The sequence below is a fragment of the Mastomys coucha genome, unplaced genomic scaffold (assembly GCF_008632895.1).
Source record: "Mastomys coucha isolate ucsf_1 unplaced genomic scaffold, UCSF_Mcou_1 pScaffold9, whole genome shotgun sequence".
In the NCBI taxonomy this organism is placed as follows: Eukaryota; Metazoa; Chordata; class Mammalia; order Rodentia; family Muridae; genus Mastomys; species Mastomys coucha.
Window position 1 is genome coordinate 18733406 of NW_022196915.1, and position 19720 is coordinate 18753125.

At 44.2% G+C, this 19720-nt stretch overlaps 1 protein-coding gene across 1 annotated transcript; it reads left to right on the plus strand.

Moving 5' to 3' along the window:
* Positions 1 to 3463: 3463 nt before the first annotated feature.
* Positions 3464 to 18680, plus strand: Msmb (microseminoprotein beta). The gene is made up of 4 exons (XM_031362034.1): positions 3464 to 3507; positions 7963 to 8062; positions 10140 to 10242; positions 18354 to 18680. The coding sequence occupies exons 1-4, from the start codon at positions 3505 to 3507 to the stop codon at positions 18481 to 18483; spliced, it is 336 nt and encodes a 111-aa protein (XP_031217894.1). The 5' UTR covers positions 3464 to 3504; the 3' UTR covers positions 18484 to 18680.
* The last annotated feature ends 1040 nt before the right edge of the window (positions 18681 to 19720 follow it).

A 19720-nucleotide genomic window follows, 5' to 3' on the forward strand; every position in this document is an offset into this window, starting at 1 on the left:
CTGTCATGGTAGTCATATGAACTCATCCCCTGAAGCTGTAAGCCTATAATAAACTTTTCTTTCCATAAATTGCTCTGGTCATGCTGTCTTAGGACAGGAACATAAAAGTAGCTAAGATAGCCCTATATATAATATATGCCCTATATATATGTATATACATATATATTATATACAATATGTCCTCTACACTAGAAAATATTAGCAATCTTTCCCATTAGGACAGGAGTCTAGAGAGAAACCTGTATAAATAACCTTGTTAAACCAGCCCTGTGATCCCCACCGCTTCTCCACAGAATTAGCCACCCCACCCCTCAGCCCTCAGCCCTGTCACATTTTCTGAGGATTCTACTCTTTCTCAAAGTCAGCATGTATGTAGACCTTGCTTCTTTGACTCTTCATTCCTTGACCTGTGAATTTGTGCCATGTACACTTATTTTAGTAAATATATGTATAATTCATTTTTACCATTTATCTTGTGTTTATTTAATTACTAGGCCCAGATAAAAATCATAAGCTAGCAATAGTAAAAATTTGCTTTCTCTCTAGCTTTGCAGAGACTTGAAATACCAGGGTGGGGAGATACCCAAGGGAGCCCCCACCTGCTCAAAGGAGAAGAGGAGGGAGGAGGGGGGAGGGGTAAGAAGGAAGGATTATGGGAGGGGGATACTGGGAGGAGGGCAGTGAGCTTGATATAAAGTGAATTAGTAGAAAATAATTAAAAATTGCTTTCTGTACAGCCATTTATCAGACACTGAGCTAAATATGTTAGACATATTCTCCCTTATTTTTCATGTCAGTCCTTGGAGGTGGGGAATCAATGTCTCTGTTTCATAAACAATTAGACAAAGAACCAGAGATGTTAAGACATTTCCCCAAGTTCACACAGCTATTCAAGGAAGGATTTGGATGAGAGCCCTTGTCTGTCCTAGCCTCTCTATGCACCTGGGCTGTACCAATGAGACATTCTTGCTACCCCCAAATCACAGGTTGAAATCTTAACTCCTCATGTAAAAGAGGAAATTCCAGGAGGAAGTTTGGTCCTTGGTGTAGAGTCACTATTCTCTACCGTGTGAGGATGTCACCAAAGACATGGCCCCATGCCACCTGGGAGAGGGTACTCACATGAACCCAACCACAATGACACACTGATCTCGGACATCTAGCCTCTCGATCTGTGAACAGTTCATTTCAGTTCTCGTTTGAGCATCTCCAGTCTGCAGCCCATGCTATGCCAGCCCTAACTGAGGGCACGGTTCACCCTGGGGAAGACACATGGGAGGAGTAAGGTTGGCGTCTTCAGACTAAAGATTGTTTTCTTTTCCCCTGAGAAGATCTTCATTTAACATTTACTTTACAACATTTAAATTAGAGTTTGCCTGATGTGTAAAATCATAAAATTGTACATGCTAACAGGGAACCATGTAAGGTTTTAACATGTTTATATTGTTGAAGTGATCCATCTTCCTATCTTCTTCAGTACTGGGATTACAAGTGTGTGTCACCATGCCCATTGTGTGTGTGTGTGTGTGGTAGGCACAAACATACATGTGGAGATATTGCAGGCAGTGGTGTCGCACACCTTCAATCCCAACACTTGGGAGGCAGAGGCAGGCGGATTTCTGAGTTCGAGGCCAGCCTGGTCTACAGAATGAGTTCCAGGACAGCCAGGGCTACACAGAGAAACCCTGTCTCGAAAAAAAAGAAAGAAAAAAAGAAAGAAAGAAAGAAAGAAAGAGAGAGAGAGAGAGAGAGAGAGAAAGAAAAGAAAAAACATGTGGAGATATTGTGTGACACTATTCTTGGGGATATATGAACACACATCTATTCACCCCATATAAGGAGTCAAGGATAGACCAAATTAACAATATCACCAAAGGCAACCATGGCAAAGCCAAGTGTTTAGTGGGCTAGTTACATGAGACAGGGTGGGGTGTTAGTTATACAAGAAGCAGGGATGGCTCAAAGGCAGCTGTACTACCAGAAAGTCACCCAAGCTGGGGTGCAACTCCAGCCGTAGCCCTGGAACTCTTACAGGACTTACAGACTGATCAATAGGTGACAGGTCAGCGGCTCCACCAACAGTTGTTAATGGCTTCTATAACCTTGGGGGTGGGGCAGGCTAGTAAGTCTTGTCATGGTTTTAGCTTCCTGGGTTGTTCAAGCCCAAATACTTCCTGATTCTCAAGAGCCTCCCATCTTGTTCCTTAAGGGGATGTTTCAGTTTGGAGGAAACTGCTATATATGGAGAGGACAGATAGCAACCTCGCTTGTTCCTCTGATGCCATCCACACTGTTTTTGGAGACAGGGCTTGTCACTTGTCTGGGGCTCACCAAGACTTGACTTGCTGACCCATAGACCCATAGGCCCAAAGGCCCATAGGCCCAGGAATCCACCTGTTTTGGCATCACTAGTGCTGGGATTACAAGCCCATCCCGTCATGCATAGCCTTTTGATGTTAGGATCTCATGGTTGCAGCTAAGCACTGTACTGACAGCTAGCTCCTCAGCCTCTATACCGAGTCTGGTTTCAGGTGGTGCTGGAGATGAAACCCCAGGCTTCATGAATGCTAGACAAGTACGCTACTAAGTGCGCTACACCCAGTCCCAAGTTTCACCCTTTTCTGGCTGCTTATTTCCTTGTGTATGTATCAGCTATGGACGCAGGGGCGCTCCATCACGTGGTGATTGTGAACAGCGCTGCAGTAAATGTTTGGGAGTGCAGATGGTTTCTGAGTGGGATGGCTAGATTATAAATTACTTCAAGTGTTCATGGCTCAAGGGTACTTCATGCTGTTTCCTATACAGGAAATCTCTATCAAACAGAGAACGGAAGGCTTTCTTGAGGAAACAGAGAAAAGACTAAACACTCAGGAGAATGAGATAGTTTGAGAGATTTGAGCATGTGGTTTGTCAAAACACAGCTAGGCTGTGGGTACGACTCTTGCACACCACGGAAAATGGCTCCATGTACTTTCCCACACTGGACCCTAAGGCCAGTACCTCCTGGGCCTCAGCTCCCTAGCTGGCCAGACTGACCCATGGGCTAACCTTATGCCTCAGTGCTGTGAGTCACATTCCTGAGCCCTCATTTCTTTGTCCATGAACCAGGAAAGAACATGGGGAGTGCCTAGCAGTCTGCCAGTGAGCAGGATGAAGGCTCAAAGGAAAAGTTCTTTCTCTGTCTGCTCTCTCACACTAAGGGCAACAGCCTTTCAAAGGTGAAGAACATACCCCAAACTGGTCAGGAGGCCCCACTGCCTAGAAAACCCCAGTGATAAACACATAATTAGGGTACAAGCTTAATATGTGAGAGACTTATAAAGCAAGAGAAACTATAAGTCCCTGTTCAGTCCTCAGTAAATACCCAATATGTTCTTGGAACAGTATCATTCCAAGAACATCCCCGAATGGTCATTCTCACCTGTATAAATAGGGAGCCAGCACTCATGCTTGCTAAGACTTCGCTGGAGGTACCAGCCCCTTAAGGAGTCCTGCTTTGTCACCATGGTAGGGGACTGATTTCATACATAGGACTCCTTTCTGTCTTTAGTTGAAAATGGGTCTTTCCATTAAGTATCTTTTCTATAAACCAGAATTAGGGAATGAATGGGGCTTTCCATAGGAGGAGGACTGGAGGAAGGAAGCAGGAGATGGGCCACATGAGGGTGGAGAGGGCCTCAGGAAAGGGCCCTCGCTTCACCTCAGGACAAATGTCTGTAAAACCCTCCTCAAACAGAGGTAGTGGTCAAAGAGTGGTGGGCAGCGCCCTCCCTATCTCCACTCAGACCCCTTCACCCCCTCCCATGAGGCCTCGGCATGAACGTAGCTGCAATAGCGCTTCCCAGAATCTTATCTGGAAGACCCTTGACCATCAGTTATGGAGAGCAGGGCTTTCTTTCCAGAAACAGTTACTTAACAAAGGGAACAGAATTCAAGAGAAACTGCCATTCTGCTTAACTCTGAACTGGTCAGGAAAGAGGGTGTCTCTCTATACAGTCCATAGTCACCAAGGAGACCAGAAAGGCAGCGAACTCAAGTGAGCCCCTGCCACGGCTTCCCAATGTTGGAAGGAAATAAGTGAGTCACCACACCAGGCTCTTTCTCTTTCTCTTTTCCTTTCCTTTTCCTTTCCTTTCCTTTTTTCTGTCTTCCTTTTTTTTTTTTTTTTTTTTTTTTTTTTTTTTCTTTTCTTTTTTGGTTTTTTGGTTTTCGAGACAGGGTTTCTCTGTATAGCCCTGGCTGTCCTGGAACTCACTCTGTAGACCAGACTGGCCTCGAACTAAGAAATCCGCCTGCCTCTGCCTCCCAAGTGCTGGGATTAAAGGTGTGCGCCACTACTGCCCGGCCTTTTACTCCTTCTTTTTGGAAGGGTTCACACTTTCTTTAGAGTTTTAAGTGCAATGATTGCACTGTAGAAGAAAAGAGTCCAAGAAAGAAGATATGACAATCACACAGTCACAAAATGCCTTCCTAGCCAGCTGTGGTGGCCCACACTAGTATCTCAACACTTGGGAAGCTGGGGCTAGAGTATTGTCCTGAGTTCAAAGCTAGCCCAGGCTACATAATGAGATCAGGGCAGCCTGGGCTGCATCTCTGTCTATGTCATAGGAATCACAGCCCCCAGGCCGTCGTGTGGCTTGCAGAGTTTCATTTTGAGACACATAGTAAATCCCTGGTGCCTGCCCCTCTCCTCTCACTTTTAGTTCATCAGTTTGGGTTCTGTTGTTGTTTAATTGGGAGTCACTGTGTTCTCAGTCAGCTCGTTCTTGGGTGTTGCATGGTTTTCCATCTTCAGTGAGCTGAGCTGCCTTGTCAGGGGTCTGTCTTCACCTCTGTGCTGTTCTTACGGTTGTGTTAGAAGTGAAAATGTGGATTCCAAAGTGTGAGTAGTCTTTTTGTTGTTGTTGTTTTTCTTTTTTTGTTTTTCGAGACAGGATATTTCTGTGTAGCTCTGGCTGTCCTTGAACTCACTCTGTAGACCAGGCTGGCCTCGAACTTAGAAATCCACCTGCCTCTGCCTCCCAAGTGCTGGGATTAAAGGCATGCGCCACCACTGCCTAGCGATGAGTAGTCTTAAGTTACACTTTCCAGTTGCTCCATAGCCACTGTCCCTATGGGAACATGCCTCAGCCTGCTTTCCTCTGAAGATTCTAAATACTGTGGTCTGTCTTCTTCTACATTCACATTTATCTTGCTTTAGGTTAAGCTGAATTTCCAGGTGTTTATTGATCCTTCTCTGTCTTCATGTTTGTGTGTGTGTTTGTGTGTGCATGTGTGTATGTGTGTATGTGTGTGTGCATGTGTGTGTGTGTATGTGCATGTGTGTGTTGTCTCTTTATTGCCTTTGCTACTTTTCTACTAAGGCGTGCGCCACCACCACCCAGCTATTTTCCAAATTTTGATACTTTCTTAGCTTCATTTATTTAGGTATTTAAACACCCAAATCTCTTTTATCTTTAAAATACATTTTCTATAATTACTCAATGATCTTGCTGTAAAATTTAACCTGTGAGGTCTTTAAAGAAAAAAATTAAATTATCTTAATACAGAATATGGATTCCCATCACACTTTAAGCAACCAACCACTTTTCTAACATTATTTGAGAAGCATAGGAAGAGAAGAACTGGAGTGACAGGGACTGGGAAGAAACCATGAGAGGTAGAGATGGCCTTCTCATGTCTCAGAGGGCAAGGAGGACCAGCGTCTGGCAAACTGCCCAGGCCTCCCAGAACAAACCGGGGCAGCGCAAAAGAGCTATTGCAGAAAGTTCCCATTGTAGCCAGTGAAGAGGCTCCCAGCACAATCCTTCCTGTACCCAGACCCACAGCCATCCCCACAGGCAGCTCCAGCCCAGTGAACTCTGCTACATATGATCAGGGTCACAGGAATGTCGAGCTACATTGGGATGGATAGACATTTCAGGTGCTGAGGGGAACAGGGGCTGGGGCAGGAGAGCTGCTCTCAGTGCAGAGAATAGTCTTCAGAGTGTACAGCAAGTGTGACTCAAGAGGGCATCAAGCTGTTTCCTTCTCTGTAGCTGACTACTTCCAATGCACTGCAGCACTATCCTCTTAAAAGCCATTCTCCACAGAGCCCCTCCCCCCACTCCGCCCATGTTAAAGGCAATGTTGATTTTCCGGTAACACCTCTATATTTTGTCATGACTTATCTATTTTGTTCCTCATTTGCCTTTTTATTCTTTTATCAGAAAGGAACCATTGCAGGAAGCACCTCTTCATGATTAAACTTTTTTGAGACCATGTAGCCCAGGCTACGTTGCTGGGATGATTTTGAACTACTGAACCTCTTGCTTCTGGAACTCTCTGGAATTCTGGGATTAGGGGGATGTGTTGTTAGACCTGAAAACAAACAAACAAACAAACAATTCCACGGCTGATTAATGGAAGCTGTATTTAGAAATGGCCAGCTGGCTGCCTCTCCTGCCGTCAGGACTTCAGAGACCAGCCCCTCGCTGGCTTTTGAGGTCCCTTTTATGAGTGGAAGGGCTAGAGTTCATAGAAAACAGCTGTCCAGATAACTGGCTGTTAGCACTTGGTCAGAAGTGTGAGGGACTCCGAACTCAAGGCTGCCCCAGGTAGATAAGTGCAAGAATACATCATGTGGAAAGGGAGGCATCAAGTTATCTGAGAAGACACATTTTTGTAAGGCAAAAGGGCAACCATATGTCACAGGTTCAGGAGTTTAGCAAGGCAAACAGTGGGCATACATCACAGGGTCAGATGCTCAGTTTAGGTTGAAAGAGTTTGCAGGATACAATAGACTTAGGAAATTTATTCTTGCAAGGTTTAGAGACTTTGTAACAAACAATGTTTCCCAACGTGGCTCCTTAACAACAATGGGGCTCCTGTTTTGGTTTTATAGGTTGGCTTTATGTGTTGCTGGGGATTGAATCATGGGTCTGTGCTTTCTAAGCAAACTCTCTACCAACTGAGCTGTTTCCCCAACCTCTAGGCAATTGGTATGATATCAGTCCTCACTCCACCTCCCTCACCCCATCCCCACCCCCACCCCCATTTTAAAAGGACTCTAAGAGTACCACACTATACTGCGTGCATTTATTTAGCTCCTCTCAAAAAGATGACATGGGCAATTTGCTATTTTGGGACTGTGGATTCCAGACCCTCTTCAGAGCAGACAGGAGTGGCTGGTCCTGGTGGTTCTGGATCCTAGTGCCTACAACTGAAGTTCCTGGTCCCGTGGCTTTGGTTCACTCTGATGCTAAACTATGTTCCCAGTCACATCTCCTGCTTCAGCAGGCCTCCTGCTCTATGTTGCTTGCCTCTGGGTTCATGTTAATGTTATTGTTCTTCTTTCTTTTCTTTTCTTTCTTTTTCTTTTCTTTTTTTTTTTTTTTTTTTTTTTTTTTTTTTTTTTTTTGAGACAGGATATTTCTGTGTAGCTCTGGCTGTCCTGGAACTCACTCTTTAGACCAGGCTGGCCACAAACTCAGAGATTTGCCTGCCTCTGCCTCCCGAATGCTGGGACTAGAGGTGTGGGCTACCACCACCCAGCTTCATGTAAATCTTTTATTTTTAATTTTGCCTTCTTACAAACCTTCCTAAGAGTTTTCTTTTCTATTTTTTTTTAAAATTTATTTATTTTATTTATATGGGTACATTGAAGCTGTCTTCAGACACACCAGAAGAAGACATCTAATCCCATAACAGATGGTTGTGAGCCACCATGTGGTTGCTGGGAATTGAACTCAGATCCAAAGACAGTGTTCTTAACCACTGAGCCATCTCTCCAGCCCAAGATTTTTCTTTTTATGTGACTAATTTATGCCTTAGTCTCTGATTGCTCAGCTGTGATACCTGGCAGTTGCTCTCACTCTGCTCTTCATGCCAGAGTTCAGCAGGGATCTTGTAGGACACTCAGTCAAGAATGACCTTCAAGAATCGCTGCTCATTCTTCACACCTAACCTTTCCCTGCATTGCAGAAAGCTCGGCTGGGTAGCCTCCTATTCCTTGCCACCATGGTGATAGCATCCAAAGCAGAATGCACTATTGACAAGAGATTTCCAAACCAAACGTCTGATGGTAAGCCCTGGTTTTCCAGTATTTCTAATGCCATTCCAGCCTGGTAGAAACAAACTGTAGATATGATCTAGTATATAGAACAGATTGAGAAGTATTGGAAAATACACTGGGAGAGGGATTCAGGCAGACACAGAACTAGTAAGAAAGTTCTTCCTTCTCAATAGCTAGATGAGATTGCCCAGAGAGCTTCGAAACTTAGCAGTCAGGCTCCATAGAAGAACAGCTGAATAAGAATCTCTGGGGGCCTAGAGCTGACCAGTAAACATTCTCCGACTTTCACATGCAGTTGGGCATGAGAAGCAGCATTCAAAATTCAATGTACATGATCATTCCTATAATCTTGTTTAAATGCAGTGTTCATGTGTGTGTGTGTGTGTGTGTGTGTGTGTGTGTGTGTGTGGTGTGAATGGTCCTGGAGAGTTTCATACATACCAAACAAACCTTTAATACTGTACTGGTTTCATTCTGCTGTATGATAAAACGCCATAACCAAAACAAATTTAGGGGAGGAAAGGTTCCATTTTCATTTCACTCCTAGGTCATTGTTTTTGAGAGAAGTCAGGTGGAAAAATTCAAGCAAGAACTTGAAAATGTTTCTCAGATGACATTAGTTTGTATTAAATTGACAACTAAAACTAAGTATGACAACTAGGCCATATGCCTTAGCCCAGGACAAGTCTAATTCATAGGATTTGCACGCGCGTGAGCGCGCGCAAACACACACACACACAAATACACATGAAAGGGTGGTGTCTGGTGCAGCTCAGGGGGAATTCTCATGCTGCCCTCTAGGCATGCTTGGATCTAAGGCAGCATCCTCACTCTGGATGGACATTTTAAAAAAATAAGGCAGAGAGCTGGGGCAGCAATCTTGGTAGAACATTTGCCTAGTATGTATGAGGTACTGCACTCAAATCCTGGCACTGCAGAAAGCAATTGTGATGGCATGTCCTTATAATCCCTGGGATTATAATCTCTGGGAGGCAGAGACAGGAGGATTAAGAGTTCATGCAGGGCCTGGACAGATGGCTTAGTGGTAAAGAGTACTGGATACTCTTATAGAGGACCCAAGTTCAGTTTCCAGCAAGCACATGATGGTTTTACAACTCTTGGTATTTCCAGCTCCAGGGCATCTGGTGCCATCTTCTGGTCTCTGTGGATATAATACAACCTTACATAAATACATGAGAAACATTCATATAAATAAAATAAAAACAAATATTTTTTAAAAGGTATATAGAGAGTTCAATACCCATCTGGAATACATGCTGCATGCCTCCCTCCCCACAAAAAAGCCCCAAAGTAAACAAGGCAATCTGGGCTCCACCCAGAGATTCTGATCTTATTGTTCTTTGGTGGGGATCAGACACACAAGGTTTGTTTGTTTATTTAGGTGCTGGAGGTTGAATCCAAGGCTTTGAGCATTCTAAATACATGTTCTGCCTCTGAGCTACACTCCAGTCTAGGGGTGGGTGATTTTTAAGTACCTACAATGCTTCACATGTGTGCCTAGCATTGAGAATCACTGACACAAAGCTATACCAGTAGAGAAGTGAGGGGTTTATTCAGGACAACCAGAGAAAACAAGCTGGGTCCCTGTTGCCAGTAACTCCCAAATCGCTACTAGGTTAAAAAGGAAGGTCTTATTTATTCTTCAATGTCTGTTCTGAAATAAAATCTAGAAGGATTTAAGCTTGCTTAAGAAACATTATCAGAAGGCTGGGCATGGTAGCTCAGGCCTTTAATCCCAGCAGAGGCAGTTGAATCTGAGTTTGAGTGAGTTTAAGGTCAACCTGGTCTACACAGTGAGTTTCAGGCTAGCCAAGGCTAGCAATGCCTTATCTCAAAACAAACAAACAAACAAATAAGTAAATACATAAATAAGTAAATAAATAAGTAAATGTATGTTATCAGAGGCAAGGACTACAGGACTGTAGGGTGCAGGACTCTAGCCCTTTTGAATACAAAAGCATTGATTGTTTCTGACACCTTTACAATTGCCTATAGTCACATGCCTGCAGCTCTGACTGACAAACTTTGTTCCTGTGGTGTGACTCTGGGATTTGCAACCTTTTAGAATGCGTGGATGCTGAGGGTGGCAAGCATTTCCTCAACACTTCCTGGAAGAAGAACTGTTCGTGGTGTTTATGTGAGAAAACGTCCATCACCTGTTGTAGCAAGTAAGACTCAACCGCTGGTTTGGCCAGTTGGTGGCAGAGGGCCACTCTAGAGGGCTTCCACTTCCCAGAGGGCCACTCTTGAGGGCTTCAGCTTCCTAGAGGGCCACTCTTGAGGGCTTTGAGACAAAGTCTCCTTAGGCAGCTCTGCATTCAAACTCCAGGGCTCAAGTGATCTTGCTATCTCTGTCTGTAATGTGTGCACTATATATGAGAAGCATAGACAGACATGTTTGTGTTTTATCCATATGAATTTATTGAACAACAGTAAATTACATTTATTTACCTGTGTGTGTTTGTGTGTTTGGTTTTGGGGCTATGATTTATCAAGCAGATAGCTAGTCACTGGCAAACGGATTTTTCTTTTTCTTTATTTATTTTAAACTACAGATTTTATTCCTCTCCTGGTCCATCCCCACAGCACATCTCATACCTCCTCCCTGCTCCCCTGTCTCCACCAGGATGTCCCCACCCCCACCATACCTCTAAACTCCTGGGGCCTCCAGTCTCTTGAAGGTTAGGTACATCTTCTCTGACTGAACCCAGACCCAGCAGCCCTCTGTTGTACACATGTTGGGGGCCTCATATCAGTTGGTGTATGGTGCCTGGTTGGTGTTCCAGTATCTGAGAAATTTCGGGGTTCCAGGTTAGTTGAGACTGCTGGTCCTCCTACAGGGTCGCCCTCCTCCTCAGCTTCTTCCAGCTTTCCCTTAACTCAAACACAGAGCTCAGCAGCTTCTGTCCATTGGTTGGGTGTAAATATCTGCATCTGATTCTTTCAGCTGCTTGTTGGGCCCTTAGGAGGGCAGTCATGCTTGGTCCCTTTTTGTGAGCACTCCATAGCCTCAGTAATAGTGTCAGGTCTTGGGGCACAACGGATTTTTTTAAATTCCAACTTTAATTACTATCATTAATTCTCAGATCACACTTTACACATCACACAGGAAATCTATGTATGTAGATTACAAATTGGCCATAAAAGCTGGCAAGGCAGCAGAGTGGAAAGTGTTGACAAGGAGGCAGGCAGGCAGAAATATGCTAGAGATGCAAAAAGAATCTGTAGGAGGTGCAGCTAGAGTAGATCTTCAGATCAAGTTGAGCCGCCCAGTTGAGGAGTTAGAATACAGAAGCCATGCAGCTAAATACGGAACTGGTCTAGATGGACCCACGTTGGTCCATGGGTGGTCAGCCGCTTTAGCAGCAGGGACTGAGACAAGCTGAAGCCCCTGGGATGGTCAGTTCTCTTTCAGCTCTCCCTCCCCCCAAACAAACATTATTAGTGTGTGCACGTATGTGTGTACTGTAGAGGGAGTGGTGTACATGGAGTCAGGACAACTTTCTGGAGTCAGTTTTCTCTCTCCACATTTTGTGAGCCCCTGGGATAGAATCCTTTTCAGTTTTTAAGTTGTTCAGCAGAGTGATCTTGTGGGTGGTGCTGCATGGATGGTGTTGCTTACACACAGGACAAGAGCAAAGTCATCCTGTCCCTTCCTCTGATCACAAAGTAAATAAAATGTGGCTTATGAGATGGATTCTTCCACAGCAAGACATTGGCCTCAGAAGCACTGTGTTGTGTAATATGGACTAACTTAGAGCAGGGCACAGCTTGCTCTCACACTGGGACTACAGGAGTGCCATGTGCCAATGGTTTTGTTGTTCGTTTGTTTAGAGAAAAGGTCTTGAGTATCCCTGGCTGGACTCAAAATTATTTTGTAATTGTGGGAATCTTAAACTCCTGATCTTCCATCCCCAAACATTGAGATTTCAGGCATAAGATTGTTTTACACAGTGCTGGCGATTGAACTCAGGGCTTCATGCATGCTGGCAAGCACTCTAGCAACTGAACTACAGCCCTACATATTTTTACATTTTAGTGGGGAGGGTAAGTGAGGGCAGCATGCATATTTTGCTGTGGAAGTCAAGGCCAGGGAGGGTCTGGGTTGTGCAGATGGTTTCTGCTGGATTGTTGTGGATGCTAAAGGTCTAGTCTTTGACTGAATGGACGACAAAGCACCTGCAGCTGAGGCCACAGCAGCCTCTCCACTCCCAGCCTCCCAGGCTTCTGGCAGCTTCTGTTTGTCTTCTTTGGCCAGTTGAATCTTGCATGGACAGAAGTGGTTCTCTTTTTGTCTTAGCAATGCTGGGATTAAACCCAGGGTCTCACTCTGGGTTTATGCCAACTCAGTAGAGGCACTGTGTAAAGTAGCATTTTCCAAACTTGCCTCTGAATCTGAACTTTATCAAGTGCCTTGGGCAGACATAGAACTCTAAGCAGAGTGCTTGAGTTCTGCTAAAATTACATGTCTCAAAAGTTCTGCCTTGCATGTACTAAGCATGCCTCATGGTAAATCAAGAGAAACATCCAACTGAGAAGTAGGTTGGCAGACTACCCCAGCAGGCTCCCAGGTATTGATCTGGCTGGTCACCAGGTGTCACAGCTGAATCTTGATTTTTTTTTTTTTTTTTTTTTTTGTGGCTTCAGATATCTAACTTTGTCTGTGACCCTGGAGTGTGGTTTAAGCCCTACAGGTTAAAGTGAACACTTCTCCCTCAAATGGCAAGCAGATCTCTATAATGACTAAGTGTCCCCAGATTGTCAGCATTGCCACCACAGAATTTTGACACAACCTCTTCTGTGGTTATCAGTGGGTCCAGGGTAGAAAAGAGTGAGGTTGATCCTGGTGGTTGAGTGGGAGGAACCTGATGCTGGGGTCAGGGTGCCTTGAGTCCGATTCTTATTCCCACTTATAGTAAGCTGTGTGTGTGCCAGAGTAAGGTGTAAGTCTCTGTTCTCAGTTCCAACTTGCTATGAGAACTAAATGAGATTCTGATCATAAACTCATCAACCCAATAGATATTTCAGGTCTTCTCTTTGCTTGGCCTATACAGTGAGTCTGACAGTGGAGGGCACTTGGTGAAGGCTCAATGCCCTTTTCTCTTTTCCTCCTGTAACACCTGTCCCATATGGCACTGCTCCACCCTGCAGAAATGTGCCTATTTCTGGTCCAAACTAGTTTCTAGAATTGCCTAACCTCCTGTCCAATCTCTGTGCTGGCTGTTCTTATAAACTTCATTTTTTTTTAAATTATTTATTTATTATTATATGTAAGTACACTGTAGCTGTCTTCAGAGCCTCCAGAAGAGGGCATCAGATCTCAATATGGATGGTTGTGAGCCACCATGTCGTTGCTGGGATTTGAACTCAGGACCTTCAGAAGAGCAGTCAGTGCTCTTAACTGCCGAGCCATCTCACCAGCCCAAACTTCATTTTTCTATACAATATGCAGGCTTGGATTAAGCTTTCTGTGGGAAATCTCTGGACCCTTTGCACCTTCTATGGATGCTGTCTAGATTTGCGGATGTCCAGGGACTGGAGGCTTAGGCAGAGGGACCCAGGGGTAGAGCATCTGGCCTTTGTCTGTTGCTCTTTCCAGGCCCAGGTTCCTGGAGTGGAATGTGAGAAGCAAATACGAGACTTCAGTTTTGGATCTGCTGAAATCTATATCTTCCCTTCTCCATCTCCTGTCACGGTTTCTTCTACAATATTCAGTTTGGCTTGCATTACACTATGCATCTATGGGCTGGAGACATGGCTCTTTCAGGGGACCTAAGTTTGGTTCCCAGCACCCATGTCAGGTGCTGACAACTACTTGTATCTCTAGTTCCGTCGGATCCTACACACTCTTCTGGCCTCTACCAGCACCTGCATACATGTGGCATATACACACACAAATAAATAAACATAAAAAATAAAATAAGCATTCAGTAACACACCCTTTGCCATAGCAACATGTACTCATACACCAGTGACAGAAGTATATTTCCTAACAGAAACTTGTAAAAAAGAACGGCTATCTACTTCAACCACTGCTTTACTTTTAAACCTTAGACACTGATGACATTAACTGACTTAGTTTGTATGTGTGTGTACATTCATACAGGCATGTGTGTATAGATCAGGGCACAACTGAAATCAAGTCATTAGGCTTAGCAGCAAGGATCTTTGCCCACTGAGTCATCTCACCAGCCCACTTAAAATTTTTTTCTTTCTGTAGTACAAAATATATTGCACTGAATTTTTCATTAAAACAATTTTCAATGGAACTCTTCAAGGACACAACATGGATTTCTAATATTGTGCGGGTATCACTCCTCTTTCCAACACTTTTAAAGAGCCCCACTAAAACTATGTTTCCATTAAGCATGGTTCTCCATTCCTCCACACTTCCCCGCGTAGCCTGCAACTCTGCATTCTGTCTGTGGATCTGCCTAGTCTGGATCGGCCTGTAATCACGAGGCATTTCTCTGTCTGACTAATTAGTTTTTCAAGGTCAGTCTACATTGCTGCACGTTATTAATTCACTCCTTTTACAAGGAATGATACTCTACAAGACTAGTGTCTACAAGGTTGTTTACTCTTTCATATGCTGATCAATGCTTCTTCCTTTTTATTGTTAGTGAATAACACTGATGTCTCGGACTTCCATGTATGTTGGAAGATGCTTTGCAATAATTTTGGGACAAAAGACTAAGAGTAGGAATCATTTTGTAAATGGTTCTACTTTGACACAAATCTCTTTGGCAAGTTTTCTAGAGACATTTCTTAAGAGGCCTTTTCTGGCCAGCTGGTAATACCCCCTGCCTCTAAAAAGTCTGCCTAATGCTTCTCCGGGATGTGTGGATCCTTGGGGAGAGCTGAGCTTGATGCAGTTAATGCAAGTTCCACACCAGGAAGAAGGTACAGCTGATGTTGTTGTGACAAAATCTCAGGAAACATCGCCTAGATGTCATAATTTGTTCTCTTAGCTTCTTGTTAAAAGGAACTCCAGTTGGAATGAGATGGCCCATGGCTTTAACACCCAATCTCTCTGCTTCGGCAATAATTTATCAGTGAGCCAATTATGCGCTCTCCTTTGTAATCACAGGCTTTTCCACCTGTGCCCAAGTTCCCTAAAATAACAACTCTGAGATTTAAATTATTTATGAATAAATGCTTAGGCCATAAGCTTGGGCTTGTTCCTGATAGCTCATAAATTAATTAATCCATTAAACTAGTCTAAGTTCTGCCATGTGGCTAGTTACCTCTCCTTTAGTTTCACACTACCTGCTTCCTCAGCATTTGGGGCAACTTTCCTCTCCTGCCTAACTCTATCCCAGAATCCTCTCTCACTACCAGAACTCCCACCTCCTTACTTCCTGCCCCAGTTAATAGGCTGTGAGTCTTTTATTGACAGGTTCCCACACACTGCACAAAAGATTTTCTTCACTCTTCTTTCTTTTTCTTAACAAAACCAAACAGGCTGTTGGTCCACTCACTTCTGCCTCCTCAACACTGCTGACGTCAGAACTTTTGCATGGCCACTTGTCTCAGGCATTCTGCATCTCATCCCTTCTTCCTTGGCTGTCTCCTTCCCTGAAACAGCCTCGTCTTCTTCCAGTGTGTTGGAGACTGATTTCCCTTAGTGGTCTGTCTCTGCCCTCACAGTTTTTCTTTCCTTCCCATACCATGGTCACTAATCTCTGGTGGGAGTTTGAGAAGAAATGTAGAGTTTATGATGTGTATGAAGCGTGCCCGGATACCCACAGGCCCTCTAAGAATTGCCTACTGTTTGCATTTTTTTTTTTTTTTTTGGATTGACATGTAGATCTGTTTCAGAGTTCTCATACTCAGAGAGCAGGAGAGCTGGAGAGCCAGAAGGAGAGCAAGGAAGAGAGAGAGAGAGAGAGAGAGAGAGAGAGAGAGAGAGAGAGAGAGAGAGAGAGAGAGAGAGATTTTTTAATGAACCTGTCTTGTAGCTTATTTGTCTCATGAGACCCATTGAAAATGTAACTGTTATTGTTAGCCTCAAACTGTGTCTGTGCTCCCAGCCCAAAATATTTGGAGGGACCTGTTAGTCAAACTAGGAAGCTTGTAATGACAGAACTAGTCTGATGCACTGAGGGTGAGGGTGACAGGCACTTTGGCTTATTAATGGCTCTCTCAGTAAGATGAAAAATCTTTGCAGTGTTTCAGTATCTTCTGTTTGGAGATGAAGGGGTGACATCAACAACTACTAGCGCTCTCAGTCTCTAACATGAAAAGGTTTCCCCCACTGAGGCTGTTAGCATATCGTTTGTGGGCTGTTTCCCCAGTACAGGGACCAATGTCTACAAAACTGCTTGTTTTCATTAAATAAAGACATCAATCCAACACGACAACCCTGGGAGTGGGAGGAAGGGGTACTGAGAAGCCAGCTGGGCAGGCCATCTCCCCAGAGCAGCAAGAGGGAGCCGTCCCAGCAACTTAGCATCTATCCTAGCAGCACAGTGCCCAGCAGCCTGCTGGAAACATGGATGTGGGCTTCCGGAGTCAGTGGGGTGAAAGAGCTCCTTGGGCAGGAAAGGGGCAAGGGCTGCCACCCTTATGGACTCACCTTTGGAACTGAGAATAATTTATTTAACTTTTTACATATTTTTTTCTTTTACAACTAAATGCCAAACTTACTCTGCAAATTAAGTTAGACTTAAAAGATTTTTTAAAAAGATTTTATTTATTTATTTTATGTATATGAGTACATTGTAGCTGGACAGATGGTTGTGAGCCGCCATGTGGTTGCTGGAATTTGAACTCAGGACCTTCGGAAGAACAGTCAGTGCTCTTAACCATCACCATGCCAAAAGATTTTTTGAGATACATCTCATCATATACTATATACTCTGTCTGCCCTTGATCTTCCTGCTTCCTCCTCTCAAGTGTTGGGATTAGAGAGGTGTGTACCACCATTACTGCTTATATTACAATTTGGTGCTCTATTTTATTTTGCCTAATTAATATTTCTGTATTAGTACCATCTAGCTCATCAAATGTCTTCAAAACATTATATACTACAAGTAATCCATTGTTAGCCTTACAAAGAATCAAACCAGAATATTACATGTCACTGGGGGCTTCCTCTCACAGGACAATGTTCCTATGGGGTTGGGCCATGCAGGCTTGAGCTGAGTGTCCCAAGTCTGTCAACTGTGAGACAACTTCCTGCCACTGTCTCTCTGCACAGCTACCGAGGGGTGCAAATTCTGAGGTTCTTGGAACTAAATGCCTTTTTCCTTTAGGATAAAATTCTGGTCTTTTTAAATAAGGAGGCATTGTTACAGAGGGCATCGAAATGGCTACTTTTATACACACTAGCCAGAAGGGTTTAGTCTTTGGCCTTTAGGAAAATATTTATTATTTATTTATGTGTCTTGTCTATGTGGGTGTCTATGTACAGAGACAATTACCCGTGAAAGCCAGAAGAAGGTGTTGACTCCCTGGAGCTGGAGTTATAGGTATCCATGGGTGCTGAGAGCCAAACTCCCATTCTTTGAAAGAATAGAAATTGCTTTTAACCACAGACTACATTTCTCTAGCCTGTAGCTTTGCTTTCTGAGATAAGGTTTCTCATAGCCTAGACTGGCCTCAAAATCACTGTGTAGCTGAGGCTGGTCTTAAACTTCTAATCTTTCTGTCTCTACCTCCAAATGCTGTGATTGTAACTGTATGCCACCACGTCTGGCTCTGGGCAGAGCAATTTAAATCCCAAGCCACAGATGGGCTTTGAGGGCAATGACTACCAAAATCATGTGCGCCCTACATGCGCAGTTGGGTTTTCCCACAATGCTTTGTTTCTAGTAGCTTCCCCCTGGGATCTATGACCCTGGTCTAGGATGGCTCTCTGCCCCTGTTGGTTAGAAGCTTCTCTTCTAACTAGACACCACACAGGGCTGGGACAACCCTTCTCTTGCCACAGTCTAGCACCATTAGTGATGACCACTCCCTGGACAGGGAGGGTGGGAAGGGCAAGCTTTCCTGTCCCAGAGTGGCCTAGCCCTGCCTCTGGCCTGTCAGAACTTCCCAGTGTCCTTCAGTGTATGCAGAGTAGAATGTAGGACCCTTGTTAGGAATGGTCTCTGTGACTCTGTGGCACAGACAGGTACAAACGCCTAATATGTACACTTTAGGCTTCTAGCTAAGTGATGCCCTTATATTCCAAGCGACAGGAATGTGCATTGCCTGCTTCTTGCACAGAGCAGGTCTGAGCAGCAGGACTGGGTAAATAACATTTCTAACATGCCTTGTCTTGTCTCATTGACAGGATTGCTAGGCCTGTGAGATATGACAAAGACAAGTGTGATGAACAATTCCATCCAGAGAACTGCACCTATACTGTGGTGGAACGGATGAACCCAGGAAAGACCTGTCGAGTCCATAGCTGGATAATGTAAATGTGCTTCTTGTGGGCCCAAAAGTGGAGCAACATTTGAACTTTGTATGATTTAAATTTACCATTTATAAGCTTGCAAGGAGGTGACCTATAATCTTAGCACTCAGAAGGCAGAGGCAGGATGTCTCAAAAAACTCAAATAAACAAACAAATAAATAAGTTTGCCAACCATATGTGCATTAACTTAATGCAACCAAACAACTCAACCCAATAATGTCAAGTACCAGTTACAGCATCTTCCCTGTGCTCCAACTGGTCTCATGCATTGTGCTTTCCTATGGGGCCCACATCCACTTCCACCACTTCAGGCTCTTCTGCCTGCATTCTGTTTCTGGTTTAGGCTGGAGAGATGGCTCAGCAGTTAAGAGCACTGACTGCTCTTCCAGAGGTCCTGAGTTCAATTCCCAGCAATCACTGTGGCTCACAACCACCTGTTTCTGGTTTACAATGGGAAAAAGCATTTGTGTTCATGATGAAACCAGACTTCTCTACCCCTGGTACTCTCATTTGGCCTTCCTTCCACTTACTTAGGTACCCTCTCTTTATGGAGTCCCCACCACCCTGTGTTTACATAAGGTTAGAACAGGTTAGAGATACCCGATAAGGGGCTCTCTAGACCTCGTGCAGTCTGACAGGGAACTCAGGGGCCAGACTTCTGTGGGTGGTGGGGCCTAGCTCTAGGGTCAGTTATGTGTGGCATACAGACCACCTAAAATAAACTGACTTGAACCTGTAACATTAATTCTGACATTTATTTATTCAGTATTTTTTTAAAAAATGTAGTGTGTTTTTCCTAAGTTCTAAAGTCCACCGGCCTTGTCTTAGTCACTGTTTTATTGCTGTGAAGGGACATCATGACCATGACAACTCTCATAAAAGGAAGCATTTAATTGGGGCTTCGTTACAGTTACAGAGGCTTAGTCCATTATCATCATGGCAGGGAGCATGGGATGCAGGCAGAAGTAGCTCAGAGTACTACATCTAGATCCACAGGCAGCAGGAGGAAAGAATAAGCCACTGAGCCTGGTTTGGGCTTCTGAAACCTCAAAGCCAACCCCCCAGTGAGAAACTTCCTCCCCAAAAGCCACACCTACCCCAACAAGGACAGTCACCTTCTAAGTAGAGCCATTTCCCCATCAGTAAGCATTCAAACATGCGAGCCTAAGGGGGCCATTCTTACTCAAACCACCACAAGCCCCAAAGGAAAAAAACATTTATTTTCTTTATTTGCAGGACTT